This window comes from Lutra lutra, chromosome 15, assembly GCF_902655055.1.
Source record: "Lutra lutra chromosome 15, mLutLut1.2, whole genome shotgun sequence".
Classification (NCBI taxonomy): domain Eukaryota; kingdom Metazoa; phylum Chordata; class Mammalia; order Carnivora; family Mustelidae; genus Lutra; species Lutra lutra.
In genome coordinates this window covers 11,401,829-11,416,918 of record NC_062292.1, presented here as the reverse complement: position 1 = coordinate 11,416,918, position 15,090 = coordinate 11,401,829, and the positions used below count along the sequence as shown (strand labels likewise).

Genomic DNA, 15,090 nt, shown 5'->3' with positions numbered 1-15,090 from the left:
ATTTATTTTTCTTTTTATTTATTTATTTATTTTTAAAGATTTTATTTATTCGACAGAGATCACGAGTAGGCAGAGAGAGAGAGGAGGAAGCAGGCTCCCTGCTGAGCAGAGAGCCCGATGCGGGGCTCGATTCCAGGACCCTGAGATCATGACCTGAGCCAAAGACAGAGGCTTAACCCACTGAGCCACCCAGGTGCCCCACAAATTTTCTTTTTTTTAAGATTTATTTATTTGACACAGAGAGAGAGAGAGATCACAAGCAGACAGAAGGGCACGCAGAGACAGAGGGGGAAGCAGGCTCCCCACTGAGCAGAGAGCCCGATGTGGGGCTCAATCCCAGGACCCTGAGATCATGACCTGAGCCAAAGGCAGAGGCTTTAACCCACTGAGCCACCCAGGTGCCCCCAAGAACAAATTTTTGAGATGTGTTTGGTGCAAAAAAACCCACGTGGTTTTATTAAAGCACAGGGATGGGACCTGTGGGCAGAAAGAGCTGCTGTACTGGGTTTGTGTCCAATGGTTGATTATATATATATGTATATATACCTGAGAGTCAGGGGAGGTAAGGAAAAAGGGAGGTGTCTAAAAGGACTTCACAAACTAAAGAAGACCCTAAGGACACTGGAGGCCTTGCTACTGTCTAGCTAAGGTTGTTTTCCCCTCTAGCAAAGCATTAACGTGAAGCTAGTTGGGAGTTTCCTGGAGGACTGTCACACACCACCCACCCAGGAGTGGGGGGGTGGGTTGCAGGGGTCAGCTTCTGCTTTGTTCTCAGGCTTCTGCTCAGCACATGTGACAGCACTTAATTAAGAAATGAGTTATGAGCAATCATGGTGTCTGTAGCTTACTTTTAAACCATTCAATAACAGACCAACTTCCTTTCACGGGGTTCAACAACAATACCTACATACCTGGGGAGAGAAGACGAGCAGAAATGGCGAAATGCCAAAAACTGTCTGATCTCGGAAGAGGGTGTACAGGTATCCACCGCACTGTTCTCTCACCTCTCCGTCTGCATACAAACTATCATAACTGAACGCTGGGCCAGTGTGTTTAACACCGCCACTCCTCGCGGAGCGGCTTGGGGACCGGCCGTGGCCAGCCCTGGGGGTCCGGAGGCACAACCCCACCCCGCGCGCCTCTCCCGCCCTCCTCGCCGCCGCACCGGGTCTGGGCATGCTCAGAGGCCCCGCGCGCCCGCCCCGCCCCTCGGGCGTACGCGTGCGCGCTCGGCGCAGGCGCGCGGCTCCCGGCTGCACGCGAGACGCTAGCTGCCGGACGCGGCGGACCGCTGAGGTGCGGACCTGAGGAGATGGAGCCCCCAAAGGTGGAAAAGTTCAGCACCGCCAACAGGGGAAACGGGCTGCGCGCCTTGGCGCAGCTGCGCCCCGGAGAGCTGCTCTTCCGCTCGGATCCCTTGGCGTACACGGTGTGCAAGGGGAGTCGTGGCGTCGTCTGCGACCGCTGCCTCCTCGGGTACGTGCGGAGCGCCCTCGCCCACCCGAGCCCCGGGCGGCGTGGGTTCGGCATGCGGGGGACGTAGTGGGGCTGCCCGCCGCGGGACCCTGCCCGGTCGTGGGTGCGCACGTTTGGGGGTTGCTGCCCAGGTGCTCAGCCCCGCGTTTCCCGGGGCGCGTCGCGGCTGGCAGGGAGCTGGGTGCGGGGGGATGGGGGGCGTCCCAGGCTCAGCCCCAGCCGCTCGGTGGGGCCGAGCCGGGCCCGCTAGCAGTCCCCGCCCATGCCCCCGGGTTGCGGTAGGAACTGGAGGGAGCCGGTGGGGCAGAGCTAAGGGGCAGCGTTGTGCTGCGGGTAATTTTACCGGGGAACCAGAAGTCTGTGTCCTGGGAGGCACGTTTCATCGGTGCGGCCGCGGAGGTCACAGCTGGCTGGGGGTGGTGGTGGGGGCGCAGGGATGTGTGCCAACCGGGCTCGGTAGTCGGGACCCGCCAGGAGAGGACCCGGCTGGCGGGAGGCGGAAGAATCTCGGTGTTTACCGAACACTTTCCAGGGTCCTGGTTGTGTTCCGCCTGGAGCTCTGGACGTGAACGGGGCATCCCTACGGAGCGCATCAGTGAGAGCGAGAATTACCTACAGCGAATCCGAAGGGCTGAACTAGAGGTGCAGTACAGTGCTGTGGGAGCCTAAGTTACTGAGGTTCCATGATGTGCTTTGCATTTAATGGCTGTGCAGGCAAGTCTAAGTCTTAACCACCTTTCGGGATGCGAGAATTCAGGCGAAAGTGTTTCATAAGCCTGGAAGCCCTGGGCTACGTAAAAGCAATGTAAAGTGCTATGTTAAAGCAATTTATGGAAACACGGTGAGTTTCCATACATACACACACACACACACACACACACACAGTCATAGGACTTGTGTCAAGCAACTAAATGTTACTGAGCTCCTATTATCTGCCAAAGAGGAGGTGGGTGGGGTGATTTTTCGCAGGACTATCCTTCAGATGTCCTAGCCTGGGATTTGGGTGGGTGGAGGTGAGGAGGTAGTTGCAGAATTCAGATCGGTAATTTGACCATTAATCTTAATCAGTTCCTTATTTGATTCGTAATTGAGGAATTTATTTATTTAACTTTGCATTTTAAAGTTACTAAGTAACAGTAACAATTGTGATCTGTAGCTTCCTGATATGACCATAATAGTAACAGTAAAAAAATCAGTTGAGAGAGCACTTTCGAGTTTTTGTAAACGTCAAAACGTAAAAAAAAATTTTGAAAACAGTTAATTTAAGACTCGACTATTTGCTGAAGGCCTCCAATTGAAAGTTATAGATCTTTGATTCTTATTCAAGCAAAGTGGAGACCTGGGCTCTTCTTCCTCCTGTTAAATCATCTGGGTGTGTATCTCAAGTTCGAATGTAGAGAACTTGCTGCCCTATAATAGTAGGTGATGGAGAGAGGAGGTGGGGCTCGTCTTCCAGATGAGATCAGACTGGCAAAGTTATTTAATAGTTGAGATGGAAAAGTTTTGGAATTAATACATGATGACAGATGATTCACTGAATTACCAGAGCTGAACTTGAGTCATGTGATACACGAATTGTCTATTTTCCAAAGTAGACTATGCAGACCCAGCTGTTGGTGGGTGGGGTGCTTCTTTATTTACTATGCTATTTCTTTACTGTTGGCTATTTCTCCTATAGCTCATTAACGAGACATTACTTGATTAGTAATGCTTTAAGCAAAAAAGGAATTTCAGGTAAGAGCATTGGGGAGATCTCAGCATTACTTTGAGGTCTGGAGGAACCCCAGTTCTGAAAGTGGGTAGGAACCAAGGGCAGTTCCATAGTCAGAATTACACTTCAGAAGTAGTTGGGAGTTGGGACCTGGGGAGTACATCATTTGTGATGCGGGCTGGTAGTGCTGGCTTTTCCCACATGTGTTACCAGCACCGCGATCCTGGGCCCTGCTGCTGTTACTGTGCCCCTGCTGTGGGGAAATGGATTATTGTTGAAACGATGCTTTCTCATCCATGCTTCTTTGTGGTATTAGCTTCTGATTCAAAATCCTCAGTGGTGTCTTGGATTAGCTGAGATTGGGTCACTGTCTGCATCCTCACTGCAAGAGAGTTTGAGAAGGTGACTGTTAGGACTTTTTGGCTTTTAGGAAAGGAGGCAGTCTCTGTTCCCACCAATATGTATTATAATGGGGGAATTAGCAAACATAAAATAAGAAAGGGATATCAGTAAATACCAAGCACCCAAACAAAAACAAAAGGAGTTTTCATACTGATACACACTTGTTTAGTAGTGCTTTACACAAAAAATACATTTGCGCTTATTTATTTATTTACTTGCCCTTACTATGATATAGCTGACCTGAGCTGTGGTAGTAGGTGCTCCGATGAACACTTCCGCATCAGTGGTTAGTATTTCTGCAGTGCCTAGTTGGGAATCAGCACAGCCTGAAAACAGTGTTAGAGAAATCAAGCTGTGGTGCATTATGTCATGCAGTTTTCTACTACAATTGAATGACCATCACTGGGGTAAAGTTTCTGTGTTCTTTATCACCTTGTAAGTAAAATTTGTTTGTTCATCATCAGTTGTGAAGGCCTCTAGAGTAGGTGTTACATCTTTCAATTTTTGTAGCCCCAAGTGCCTGACACATAGTAAGCTTTTAGTTTGTGTTAAGAACATCTGGCTGAATTTTCCTCTAGCTGTTCTTGCCTTTCTGCTGTTTTCCATTTGAATTAAATGGAATGAAAATATTCATTTGTAGCAATAACAGTCTGGGGGGGGCAACTTAAAATAACAGATTTATTATAATTTATTATTTCATTCTACCACCCGATTTCCTTTGGTCTTGGGCTATTTGAAAAGGGCTTTAGTTCTTGCATATTGATTTTTATTAATAGAGAAACTTGAATGAACCCGCTTCATGGCTTTTCTTCCCTTTTTCCTCTCAGTAAGGACTGGTCTTTCATCTTGTGAGTAGAAAAAAAATGAAGTATGTAAATTGCAGAAAGATTAAATGATATAAAGTTGTGACCTGAAATAATTTATATGATCCTTTTTCTGCAGTAGCTCACCTCTTTAGTTTGACCTGGAAAAGACTGACAGAGGGGTTACTTGTGTTTTCCGTTTTCATAAATCCAGCATATAAAATTCCATTGTAATTATTTTGTTTGTAGGTCTACCCACTTTAGTGACCCAGTTCCCTAATCTTATATCCTTGGAGCCTAGCACACAGGAGATGCTAACAGTTAAAGTTGTGAAGGGATAGTATTTAAGGCAATTTTAAGTCATCGTATGTTTGTTTTTGTTTTCTAAAGTTACAAGTTGCCTGTAGTTTCTGTATCAAGAACTTCCTCTGACATACTCTGATGATAGTTTCTTTTCTTGGGTAAAGAGGATATGATTTCTCTTCCATCATTAAGGCTGAGCTTGAGGCTTAGTACCTTCCAACAGGGAGGAGGATGAATTGGAAATTGAAAGTTCATCTTTTCCAGCCCTGAGAAAGCCCTGGTAAATTATGGGAAGAAAGGGGACAAAGGTAGGGAAAATAGATTATGAGAAATACAAGTTTTGGGATTTTTTGGAACGATCTTTTTTAAAAATTTAATTTAATTCTTTAAAAAGATTTTTATTTATTTATTTGACAGACAGGGATCACAAGTAGGCAGAGAGGCAGGCTGGGGGGAGGGGTCTGGCTCCCTGCTAAGCAGAGAGCGGGACTCAGGGCTCAATCCCAGGACCCCGGGATCATGACCCGAGCCGAAGGCAGAGGCTTTAACCCACTGAGCCACCCAGGTGCCATGAAAGGTCTTTTTTAAAAAAGTAATGTGTACACCCAGTGTGGGGCTTGAACTCAAAACCCTAAGATCAAGAGTTACACATTCCACTGACAGAGCTGCCCTTGAAATATCTGTTTTAAGTTTCCTCGTCTGGCCTGAGTTTTGGAGTTGGGGTGAGTGTGTTCAGTAGGTTGAGGGGTCAGTCAAAAGTAGAAGGCCTTTGGCTGTGCTCCTTATTTGGAATCTTAAGCGGGGGGATAGCTGTGCAGGTTGGTGCTGTTCCAACTTGGGGATATAGCACAGCAGTGGTAGAAGGAAGTGGCTAGACAGATGAGCCTGTGGTAGCAGGGGAGTCTGAAATGCTTTCATATCACTGGGTGGGATGTGGAGGAGCTGGTGGGACAGCAGGCATCACACAACTCTAGACTGAAGGTTGGGGTCATGGATACAGTGCTGGGAGCAGGCATGACATCCCAGAAAGTGAGATGGCAACAGTCTAGGTATGGGACATGATCACCTCTTTGCAGCAGAGGTCAGTGAAGATCCACAGAAATACCAAGATCCTAGGTCTTCTTGCCACCATAAGGTTGTGTCCCTTAAGCCCCATTTGGAGAAAATTTACCTGAAAGCACCTATTTAAACCAGCTTGGGTAAGGAATTAAACTTAAATGTCTGAATATTAACTGGAAGAGACAGAGATATTTGGCAAATTTTAAGTTTCTGGCTATTTCCTAGGGTGAGTATTCATGAGGAAGTTTAGACTAAATATAGAAAAAACAACCCATGTCCATGAGACAGAGTTGATCAATTAATAGAAAATAAAGCAGCTACATTTGAGTTGCAGTGTGGGTAGATATGAGCAGGCAATAAAGGGCAAGAAAAGGACACTGTGGTGAGTTGATGTAATCCATCTCCGCCAAGGATAACCTGGGGGAAGGCAGGAATACCTTCATATACTGAGGTTGGAAGAAGAGTGCTAGAGAAGGTGGCAGCCGCGATGGAATGTTTTGAGGACAGCTAGGGAAGTGGTTGCTGAGTAACTCAGTCTTAGAGAAGAGAAGGTTTGAAATACCCTTCTAGAAGAGTGAATTGCCTTGTGGAATGTAGCATAGCTGGGAAGTGCTGGGGGTCCACATAAAACTTGTGTTCATTTATTTAGAGTGAGAGCAGTTAGCACAGGTGTGCTTTTTTCTCTCTCCATGGTCCGCTCCTTGACTATGAAATTTGGGTTTATCCAGGATTTCCAGGTTAGTTTAATGGATGGAGAGTGGGAGAAGGAAGTGGAAGTTGTAGGCAAGGGAGGTAATCAGGCACCATGGTTTTCAAGCAAGGCACTGAGGCCATAAGGAGGGTAGGTTGATGGACAGTGGAATGTGATGGACTTGTGAGGTTAGGGGACATGGTGTGGTCAAGGAAAAGGTAGAGTGGTCAGAATGGGAGGACTTGAGATATATCTATGTATCTGTGTATCTATATATTTATATGTATTTATATATGTATGTATAGTAGCGTATGTTGGAACAAGAGGGTTTAAGGTACGGCAGAAAGTACCTGAGATAGGGAAGAAGATTGTTAAAATGATCGGGAAACAGAGGCTGAGGTCTTAGATCGATTGATCTTTCCTTTCTTTTCTCTTTTCTTTCTTCTTTGTAACGAGATAGTGCATGTGTGAGTGGGGTGGGGAAGGGGAGAGGGAGGGAGAGAATCCCAGTCAGGCTACACAACCAGCACAGGGCCCCAGCTTGGGGCTCCATCTCACCAACCTGAGATCATGACTGGAGTCAAAATCAAGAGCTGGATGCTTAACCGACTGAACCAGCCAGGTCCTGCGCCCCCCCCCCCCCCCCCCCCCCCTTTTTATAGGTGAATTTTCTAAGTAAGTGAAGTTACCAAGAACATTAACATTAAGTATTGGAATGAATAGTTTCAACAAAGGCAAAATTCTCACATATGCTTCGTAAGCCAAGATTTAAGGACCTGATAGGAAGAGCCAAATGGAGACAGGGAGGCACTCACCTCTGTTTAAATAATGGGTGAAAGGCATTCTGTGGGTTTATGTCTGGTTTTGTGAAATAGGCCAGTACCAGGTGCTGGCAAACTGCTGTCTTGTTACAGACTCTCCTTGGGGAGGTGGAGGGTGAACTGTGAAGGTCCTCAAAGAGTAGAACCTTGAGAAATGGCTTGAAGTCAGGATTTGCAGATGCCTGGCACTGGCTAATGGAGTTGACCTGACCTGACCTGACTTGACCTGAGGGTCAAGGAAGGATTGATAATGAGGTGGGTTGGGAAAGGACTGTGGATATGACTTTCATTTTTCTTTTTAAGTCGGAGTTATAATTCCTGTTTCTTTTGCTTCTTCCTTTTCTTCTGCAAGGAGGTTTGGGAAAGGGCTGTATGGCAGAGCCCTGAGCCTGAAAACATTTGGTCCATGTGAATGCTACAGCAGAGGATGTTCTTAATCAGACAGGATGACCTGCTTTGTGGATAGCAGTAAGTTTTTCTCCTTCTTCAGACAACCTGGCTATTGTTCAGAGCACGCAGGAACAGAGCAGCTGTGGGGTGGAGACTGGTGCCTGGAACTCAGCAGTACAGTTGGCCTCACCAGGGGCGATGTGGCTTCTACTACTACAGAGTGCCTGGTTTGTCACCAGTAGAGGAGGATCCTGAGTTCCCCAAATGGCAACACATCTTTGGGACCAGCCAGCCAGCTGGTGTCAGGTTTTTATCGTAGACCCTTTCGTAATGGGGAGGGATCACTGATTTGTTCTTTTTGGAACTTTTCCTGCCCTTTGATCAGCCTTCTCCACCTGTGCTGCCATCTCTGAGACCTACTGACAGGCTTCTGTAGACCTTATCTGGTTGCCTCTGACTTTCACAGGACAATTGAAGCAATGGACTAAAACCTGTGATTTGACTGTTGTTGACATACACTGTCATTTGAGACAACTGATAACATAGAGCTGTGTTTCTCAAGCTTTTCAGTCTCAGAACTCCTTTACACTCCTAAAAATTGAGAAGGATTTCATTGGAGGGGCTCTAACAAACAGTTATTTAGGACTCTGAATAGGTTTTACTCTGAGTACTTTACTTACATGGCTACCTCTGATTTTATTGCATAAAAAATTAAAACTGATAACTTTTGAAAATATGTATTTAAACAGTTATTACATTTTAAAGTTTTTAGTGAAACAGACTATATTTTCTGAAACAAAAGAACACTTACAGAGAGTTGCTTGCTTGACATTTTTGTGTGTCTCTTTAATGTCTGGTTTAATAGAAGACCTTTGGATTCCCATAACTGCTTCTGTATTCAGTATTTTACAAAATGTCATATAGCCTCTAGAAAACTCGACTGTATACTCATGGGAGAATGAGAATTAAAAAAGGCAGAAAAGGTGTTAGTATTATTAAGAAAATAGTTTTGACTTCATGGGTCTCCTGAAAGAGCTTTGGGGACTTCCATTGGTCCCTGGACTGTATTTTGAGAACTACTGTTAGAAAACACCGGACATGGGACACCTGGGTGGCTAGGTGGGTTAAGCCTCTGCCTTTGGCCCAGGTCATGATCTCAGGGTCCTGGGATCAAGCCCCGCATCGGGCTCTTTGCTCAGCAGGGAGCCTGCTTCCCCCTCTCTCTCTGCCTGCCTCTCTGCCTACTTTTGATCTCTCTGTCAAATAAATAAAATCTTTAAAAATTTTAAAAAGAAAACAGTGGACATGTCTTTTTTTTTTTTTTCTTTTTCTTTTTAAGTAGTCTCCATGCCCAGTGTGGAATCCAGTGCAGTACTTGAACTCAGGACACTGAGATCAAAACCTGAGCTGAAGTCAAGAGTTGGACATTTAACCGACTGAGCAACCCAGGCGCTCTTGGACTTTTTTTTTTTTTTTTTTAATCATTTTCAGAGGCTGAGGTTTGTTCCTAGTGTATGCTGTGATCCAGTGAACAAAATTTGGTTCTGGTTTTCTCAATAAATCAAGATATATTTGGGATCAGGAATGAAGGTGTGGACTTAGTGCTGCCTAGTTGGGTGAGTTAGTCAATTTTTGCTTCTCATCGTCTAACTTTCGGCTCGTTCTAATTGTTTAGCAGTCAAGGAGAGATGGTTCCCCTGTATCGGATACGGCCAAATATGGGATGGTGATTCACCTTGATTATCAAGGGAAAGTAAGAGAGCTAGCTTCCATTTACTTGTCACCACAATATATGATTGAATATTATTATTCAGTAGCTAATATTTATTATCACTTAGCAATACCAGGCATGATTTTAAGTGCTTTACTTTGTATTACTTTACTTAATTCTCATAACAACCCCAAAAAAGTATCTATTATGTTCCTTATAAACACAAATACAGAACATTAATATACTTGCAGGAGTGCAATTTGATAGGACCTGTCAACTGAGCACTAGGTTTTCTCAGCCCTGCTTGGTGGAATTCTAACAGAATTACAAATAACAGTGGCTGCACAACGATGCTTAGTATAGCAGTTTGATAATTAAAAAGGGAGGGAAAATGTTTTTTTTTAAGATTTTATTTATTTAACAGAGATCACAAGTAGGCAGAGAGGCATGCAGAGAGAGGGGGGGAAGCAGGCTCCCCGCTGAGCAGAGAGCCCAGATGTGGGGCTCAATCCCAGGACCCTGAGTTCAGGACCAGAGCCAAAGGCAGAGGCTTAACCCATGGAGCCACCCAGGTGCCCCAAAAAGGGAGAGAAAATTTTAATGTCTATTAATAGGGGACTGGTTAAGTTATGGTGTAGCCATGTTATACTGTCCAGCTGTTCAGATGGAAGTAGATCCATTTTTATACATTTGGACGGCTGTCCATGACACACTGCTAGGTGAATAAAGTTGTAGAACAATGTATATATTTTAAATAAATCTTTGTGTGTGTGTATGTGGGTGTGTATGTACTTGTATGTATAGGAAAAGTTTGGAAGAACACCCAGAATGTGATTACTTCTAGAGAATAGGACTTGGAGGTGGGAGGGAAGATATTCCTTTGTACTTTTTATATTTTGTATCCCACCCCCAAGCTTGTATCCTTTTTTTTATAATTAAAATTTTAAATAAACTTTGAGAACATCTTTCTTAGATTTTGTTTCATTTTGAAATTGTAAGAAATGGTGTGTGCTGCTTGGGATAAAGACTCCTTACAAATGCTTGCTGGCTTAGGTTCACTTTTCTTTTCTTTTTTTTTTTTTTAAATCAGTTGATTAGACTAAGAGTGAACCTCTTGACAGAAAGTGAGTTAGTTCATTGGCTGGCCCCAGTGGCTTTAGAATTTGAACTGAGAGAAGTAGAACTCCTGTTCATAGTCCTAATGATAGTCTGCCTCTGCTCAAGCCTGTTGTTTAACTTTTCCTTGGTATTCCTGAGACATTTCAGTATTCATTACTAAACTTTATTCATCACCTCCCCCCACCCTGGCCCGGTGAGCCGACAAGATGACTCTGTTTTTTAGCCCCCTTGCAGTTTGACTGGGGTCCTGTGATTCCTTTTTGGCTAGTGGAGTGTGGGCTGGAGATTATACAAGCCATTTCTGAGTCTGCCATGAAACATCCTGTGCATTCTTCCTGCCCTCTCTTCCTTGCCTTGAAGACTGTGGAGGCCATGAGTGGGTTTGGAGAAACAGTCACGAGTCATGTCATGGAGGAGAGCTGTTCTGGGGAATTGCACTTCGTGCCTCAGAGTTAGTGGGAGCTAGAGATAAACCCCTGTTAAGTCACTAAGAGCGCTCTTCTTGAACTTTAATGTGCAAATAAATCTCTCACAGGTTTGGTTCAAGTGTAGATTGTGATTCAGTAAGGTCTCGGTTGGGTGTGAGATTCTGCATTTCTGACAAGCTAAAGGTTTTGGTTTGCTGATTACACATGAGTAGCAAAGACTTAAGAAAGGGTTAAATTAAATGGCATGTAGCCCACTCTAAGTATTCAGTAAAAGCACTTGTCAAACGGATACTCTAGCATCCTGAAATAGCACTGAATATGGTGAAAAGGAACTAGGAAGTCTACATTTATAGTCAAGTGTTAAATTATTCCTAAGTACATCTGTATTCTTTCATGTATCATGGGCTATAATTTATTATTGTATGTGCAGAAAATAAATGAACTCAGAACCTGGAGTTATTTTTGTTTTTAAAATATTTTATTTATTTATTGAGAGCAGAGAGCGCAAGTGGGGAGAGGAGCAAAGGGAAAAGGAGAGCAGATGCCCTGCTGAGCAGGGAGCCTGCGGGGGTTCGATTCCAGGACCCCGAAATCATGACCTGAGCCGAAGGCAGATGCTTAACTGACTGAGCCACCGAGGCATCCTCGGTGTTATTTTATTTTTTATTTTATTTTTATGGAGTTATTTTATTTTTTTATTTTATTTTTAAAAATATTTTATTTAGGGGCGCCTGGGTGGCTCAGTGGGTTAAAGCCTCTGCCTTCGGCTCAGGTCAGGATTCCAGGGTCCTGGGATCGAGCCCCGCATTGGGCTTTCTGCTCAGTGGGGAGCCTGCTTCCCTCTCTCTCTCTGCCTGCCTCTCTGCCTACTTGTGATCTCTCTCTCTCTGTCAAATAAAGATTATATTTATAAAATCTTAAAAAAAATATTGGACATCAGTGTGGGCCGCCTGGGTGGCTCAGTGGGGTAAGTGTCTGCCTTTGGTTCAGGTCATGGTCTCAGGGTCCTGGGATCAAGCCCCACATCAGGCTCTCTGCTCAGCGGGGAGCTTGCTTCTCCCCCTCTCTCTGCTTTCCTGTCTGCCTACTTGTCTCTGCCTACTTATTAAGTAAATAAATAAACATCTTTAAATAAAATTGGACATTAGCGGGACAATTGATGGAATTTGAAGTCTTTAGTTAATAATTGAATCAGTGTTAATTTGTTTTGCAGTTAAGTTTATTATTGAAGACTATATATGTATCAGAGATCACATTTTTTAAAGGATTTTATTTATTTATTTGTCAGCGGGAGGGAGAGAGAAGCACAAGCCGGGGGAGCAGCAGGCAGAGGGAGAAGCAGGCTCCCCACTGAGCAAGGAGGCTGATGTGGGACTCAATCCCAGGACCCTGGGATCATGACCTGAGCTGAAGGCAGGCGCTTAACCCACTGAGCCATTCAGGCATCATCCCGAGATTACATATTTTTGAGTAATCAAGAACTGTTAAAAAAGTATACCTTATATTAGATGGTAAAGGAAGTTTTAAGAAATCTCAGGTAATAACAACTTTGTTCTCTGATTATAATGCAATAAAATTAGAAATTTTAGATTTAGCATTAAGTTTTTGATTTTGATAACTGTTCTTTGGTTATGTAAGATGTTAAGCATCATATGATGTCCTTGTGAAGGACAAATGGAATTCATTTTCTTTTTAAAGATTTTATTTATTTGACAGAGAGAGAGAGAGATCACAAGTAGGCAGGCAGAGAGAGAGGAGAAAGCAGGCTCCCCATTGAGCAGAGAGCCCAATGTGGGGCTTGATCCCAGGACCCTGAGATCATAACCTGACCTTAAGGCAGAGGCTTAACCCACTGAGCCACCCAGGTGCCCTGACAAATGGAATTCTTTACTCTTTCTTGCAATTTTTATTATCAATCTGAGATTATTTCCACATGAGAAGTTAAAAACAAAAGTTATCTTTTTGAGGTAGATAATGGATGAAGTGACAGACTTGGGTTTGCTTTAATATAGTTGGGAGGTATTGGTGAAGAGTATAGGTTGTATAAGATTATCCATGTATTGAAGCTGGTTGATGAACGTGTGGGGTTCCATTATACTATTCTCTACTTTTGGGAATGTTTCAAACTCTGTATGAGAAAAATAGAAGAAAAGAAAAGATAGAAGAACTGTCCTCAAATGTCTGGTTATTATTATTATTATTTTTTTAAAGATTCTGTTTTTATTTATTTATTTGACAGAGAGAGAGAGACAGTGAGAGAGGGAACTCAGGCAAGGGCAGTAGGAGAGGGAGAATCAGGCCTCCCACTGAGCAGGGAGCCCAATGTGGGGCCCCATCCCAGGACTTCAGGATTATGACCTGAGCTGAAGGGAGATGCTTAATGACTGAGCCACTTGGGTGCCCCATGCCTGGTCATTCTTGATTAGTCATATTGAAGAATGAGGCACTAAAAAGATTTAGGTTGAAAAAGAACAACTCTGGGTGTTTGTTCAGAATTTTGCCCAGTGGGTATCTATATATTTGGTCATCTGGTGTCTCCCAACTGTCAGGTTATTCTCTTGGACTGGTCAGTTTTTCTACAAAGGGCTTGCATCAGTTTTGGGGATGAGAGCAGTAGAATCACTGAATGACAAAGGAAAAGGATTATAGAGGTTAGACCTCACATAATTCTAGGAATTGGTAAAGTTGCTGTTAACTCTGAATTGTGTGGGCCCTGAAGTCAGTGGAGCTGGCAGAAAAAGCTGGATGTCACGTTGAGGGAAGCAAAAACACATTGGAATCCAACTGGAACTAATGAGGACAACTTGAAACCTGTGTCTGCCTGTCACTGCCTTCCCCTCAATGACACCGATGACGTGAAGAAATTGCTAATGCTCTTTGCCACAGAACTGTTCATGTACTAGGCCCCACAACTTGGAGAAGATTCAGGAAGAGATACCGTGGGGGATGGAGGAACAGAGGGCCTGCCTGCTATCCCAGGCCAACAAGGCAAGCCATTAGATAGTGACAGTGTGCACAGGCTGCAACAGTACTTGGTATCCTACACAAGGCTTACACACCCTAGGAAGAGGATGCTGATGGTTGCTTCACTTCTGCCTTCCAAATCGCACACATCTCTTTTGGTCAACCTTAACTCAGAGTCATACAGAGAGGAAATTTGGGGAATTGTAGTTCCAGCTTGCTATGTCGATAGACTACAGAAGCCACCGCTGTTCATCCCTTGTCACACATGCATACCTTTTAACCATCTTTTTAAATTTTTTTAAAATTTTTTAAAAAGATTATTTATTTATTTATTTATTTGACAGAGAGAGATCACAAGTAGGCAGAGAGGCAGGCAGAGAGAGAGAGGAAGGGAAGCAGGCTCCCTGCTGAGCAGAGAGCCCGATGCGGGACTCGATCCCAGGACCCCGAGATCATGACCTGAGCCGAAGGCAGCGGCTTAACCCACTGAGCCACCCAGGCGCCCCATCTTTTTAATTTTTTTAAAAGATTCTATTTATTTATTTGAGAGAGAGAATGAGAGAGAGAGAGGATGAGAGGGGAGAGGGTCAGAGGGTCAGCAGACTCCCCACCAAGCAGGGAGCCCAATGTGGGACTTGATTCTGGGACTCCAGGATCATGACCTGAGCTGAAGGCAGTTGCTTAACCAACTGAGCCACCCAGTGGCCCCTATTTAACCACCCTTAACCATACTTGGCGACAATATTAGGTTCATTCACCTAACTATCCTGTGCACAACTGAAAACACATGGTCATTCTCCAAGATCCTGTCTATTACGTTGGCCAAATCATGTTAAATGAGGATGTGAAAGGAAATCAGCACCTTTGCATCTCTCACATCATTGATTGTGGCAGAAGTCCTCGAGCAATGCAGTATTGGTTTTGGTTTACTGTTTAGGTAGGTAAAGGGAGTTCCAGTGACTTTCATATGCAGTTTATACCACACTAGTCATTACTGTATGGGTAGGAGATTAGAGGGGCTGCTGCTTCTTTTTTTTTAAGATTTTATTTATTTATTTATTTAATTTTTTTTTTTAAAGATTTTATTTATTTATTTGACAGAGAGAGATCACAAGCAGGCAGAGAGGCAGGCAGAGAGACAGGAGGAAGTAGGCTCCCTGCTGAGCAGAGAGCCCGATGCGGGACTCGATCCCAGGACTCCGAGATCATGAC

General features: G+C 44.2%; 1 protein-coding gene across 2 annotated transcripts in view; it reads left to right on the top strand.

The window, feature by feature from the left end:
- The first annotated feature begins 1,214 nt into the window (after positions 1-1,214).
- Positions 1,215-15,090, top strand: part of SMYD3 (SET and MYND domain containing 3) — a 703,294-nt gene continuing 689,418 nt past the window's right edge. Inside the window, exon 1 of one of the 2 annotated variants that reach the window (XM_047703851.1) lies at positions 1,215-1,476. In XM_047703851.1, the coding sequence (XP_047559807.1) occupies positions 1,313-1,476 (164 nt within the window). In that variant the 5' untranslated portion in view covers positions 1,215-1,312. The remainder of the gene's footprint in view (positions 1,477-15,090) is intronic. The other variant, XM_047703852.1, reaches the window with a different exon arrangement.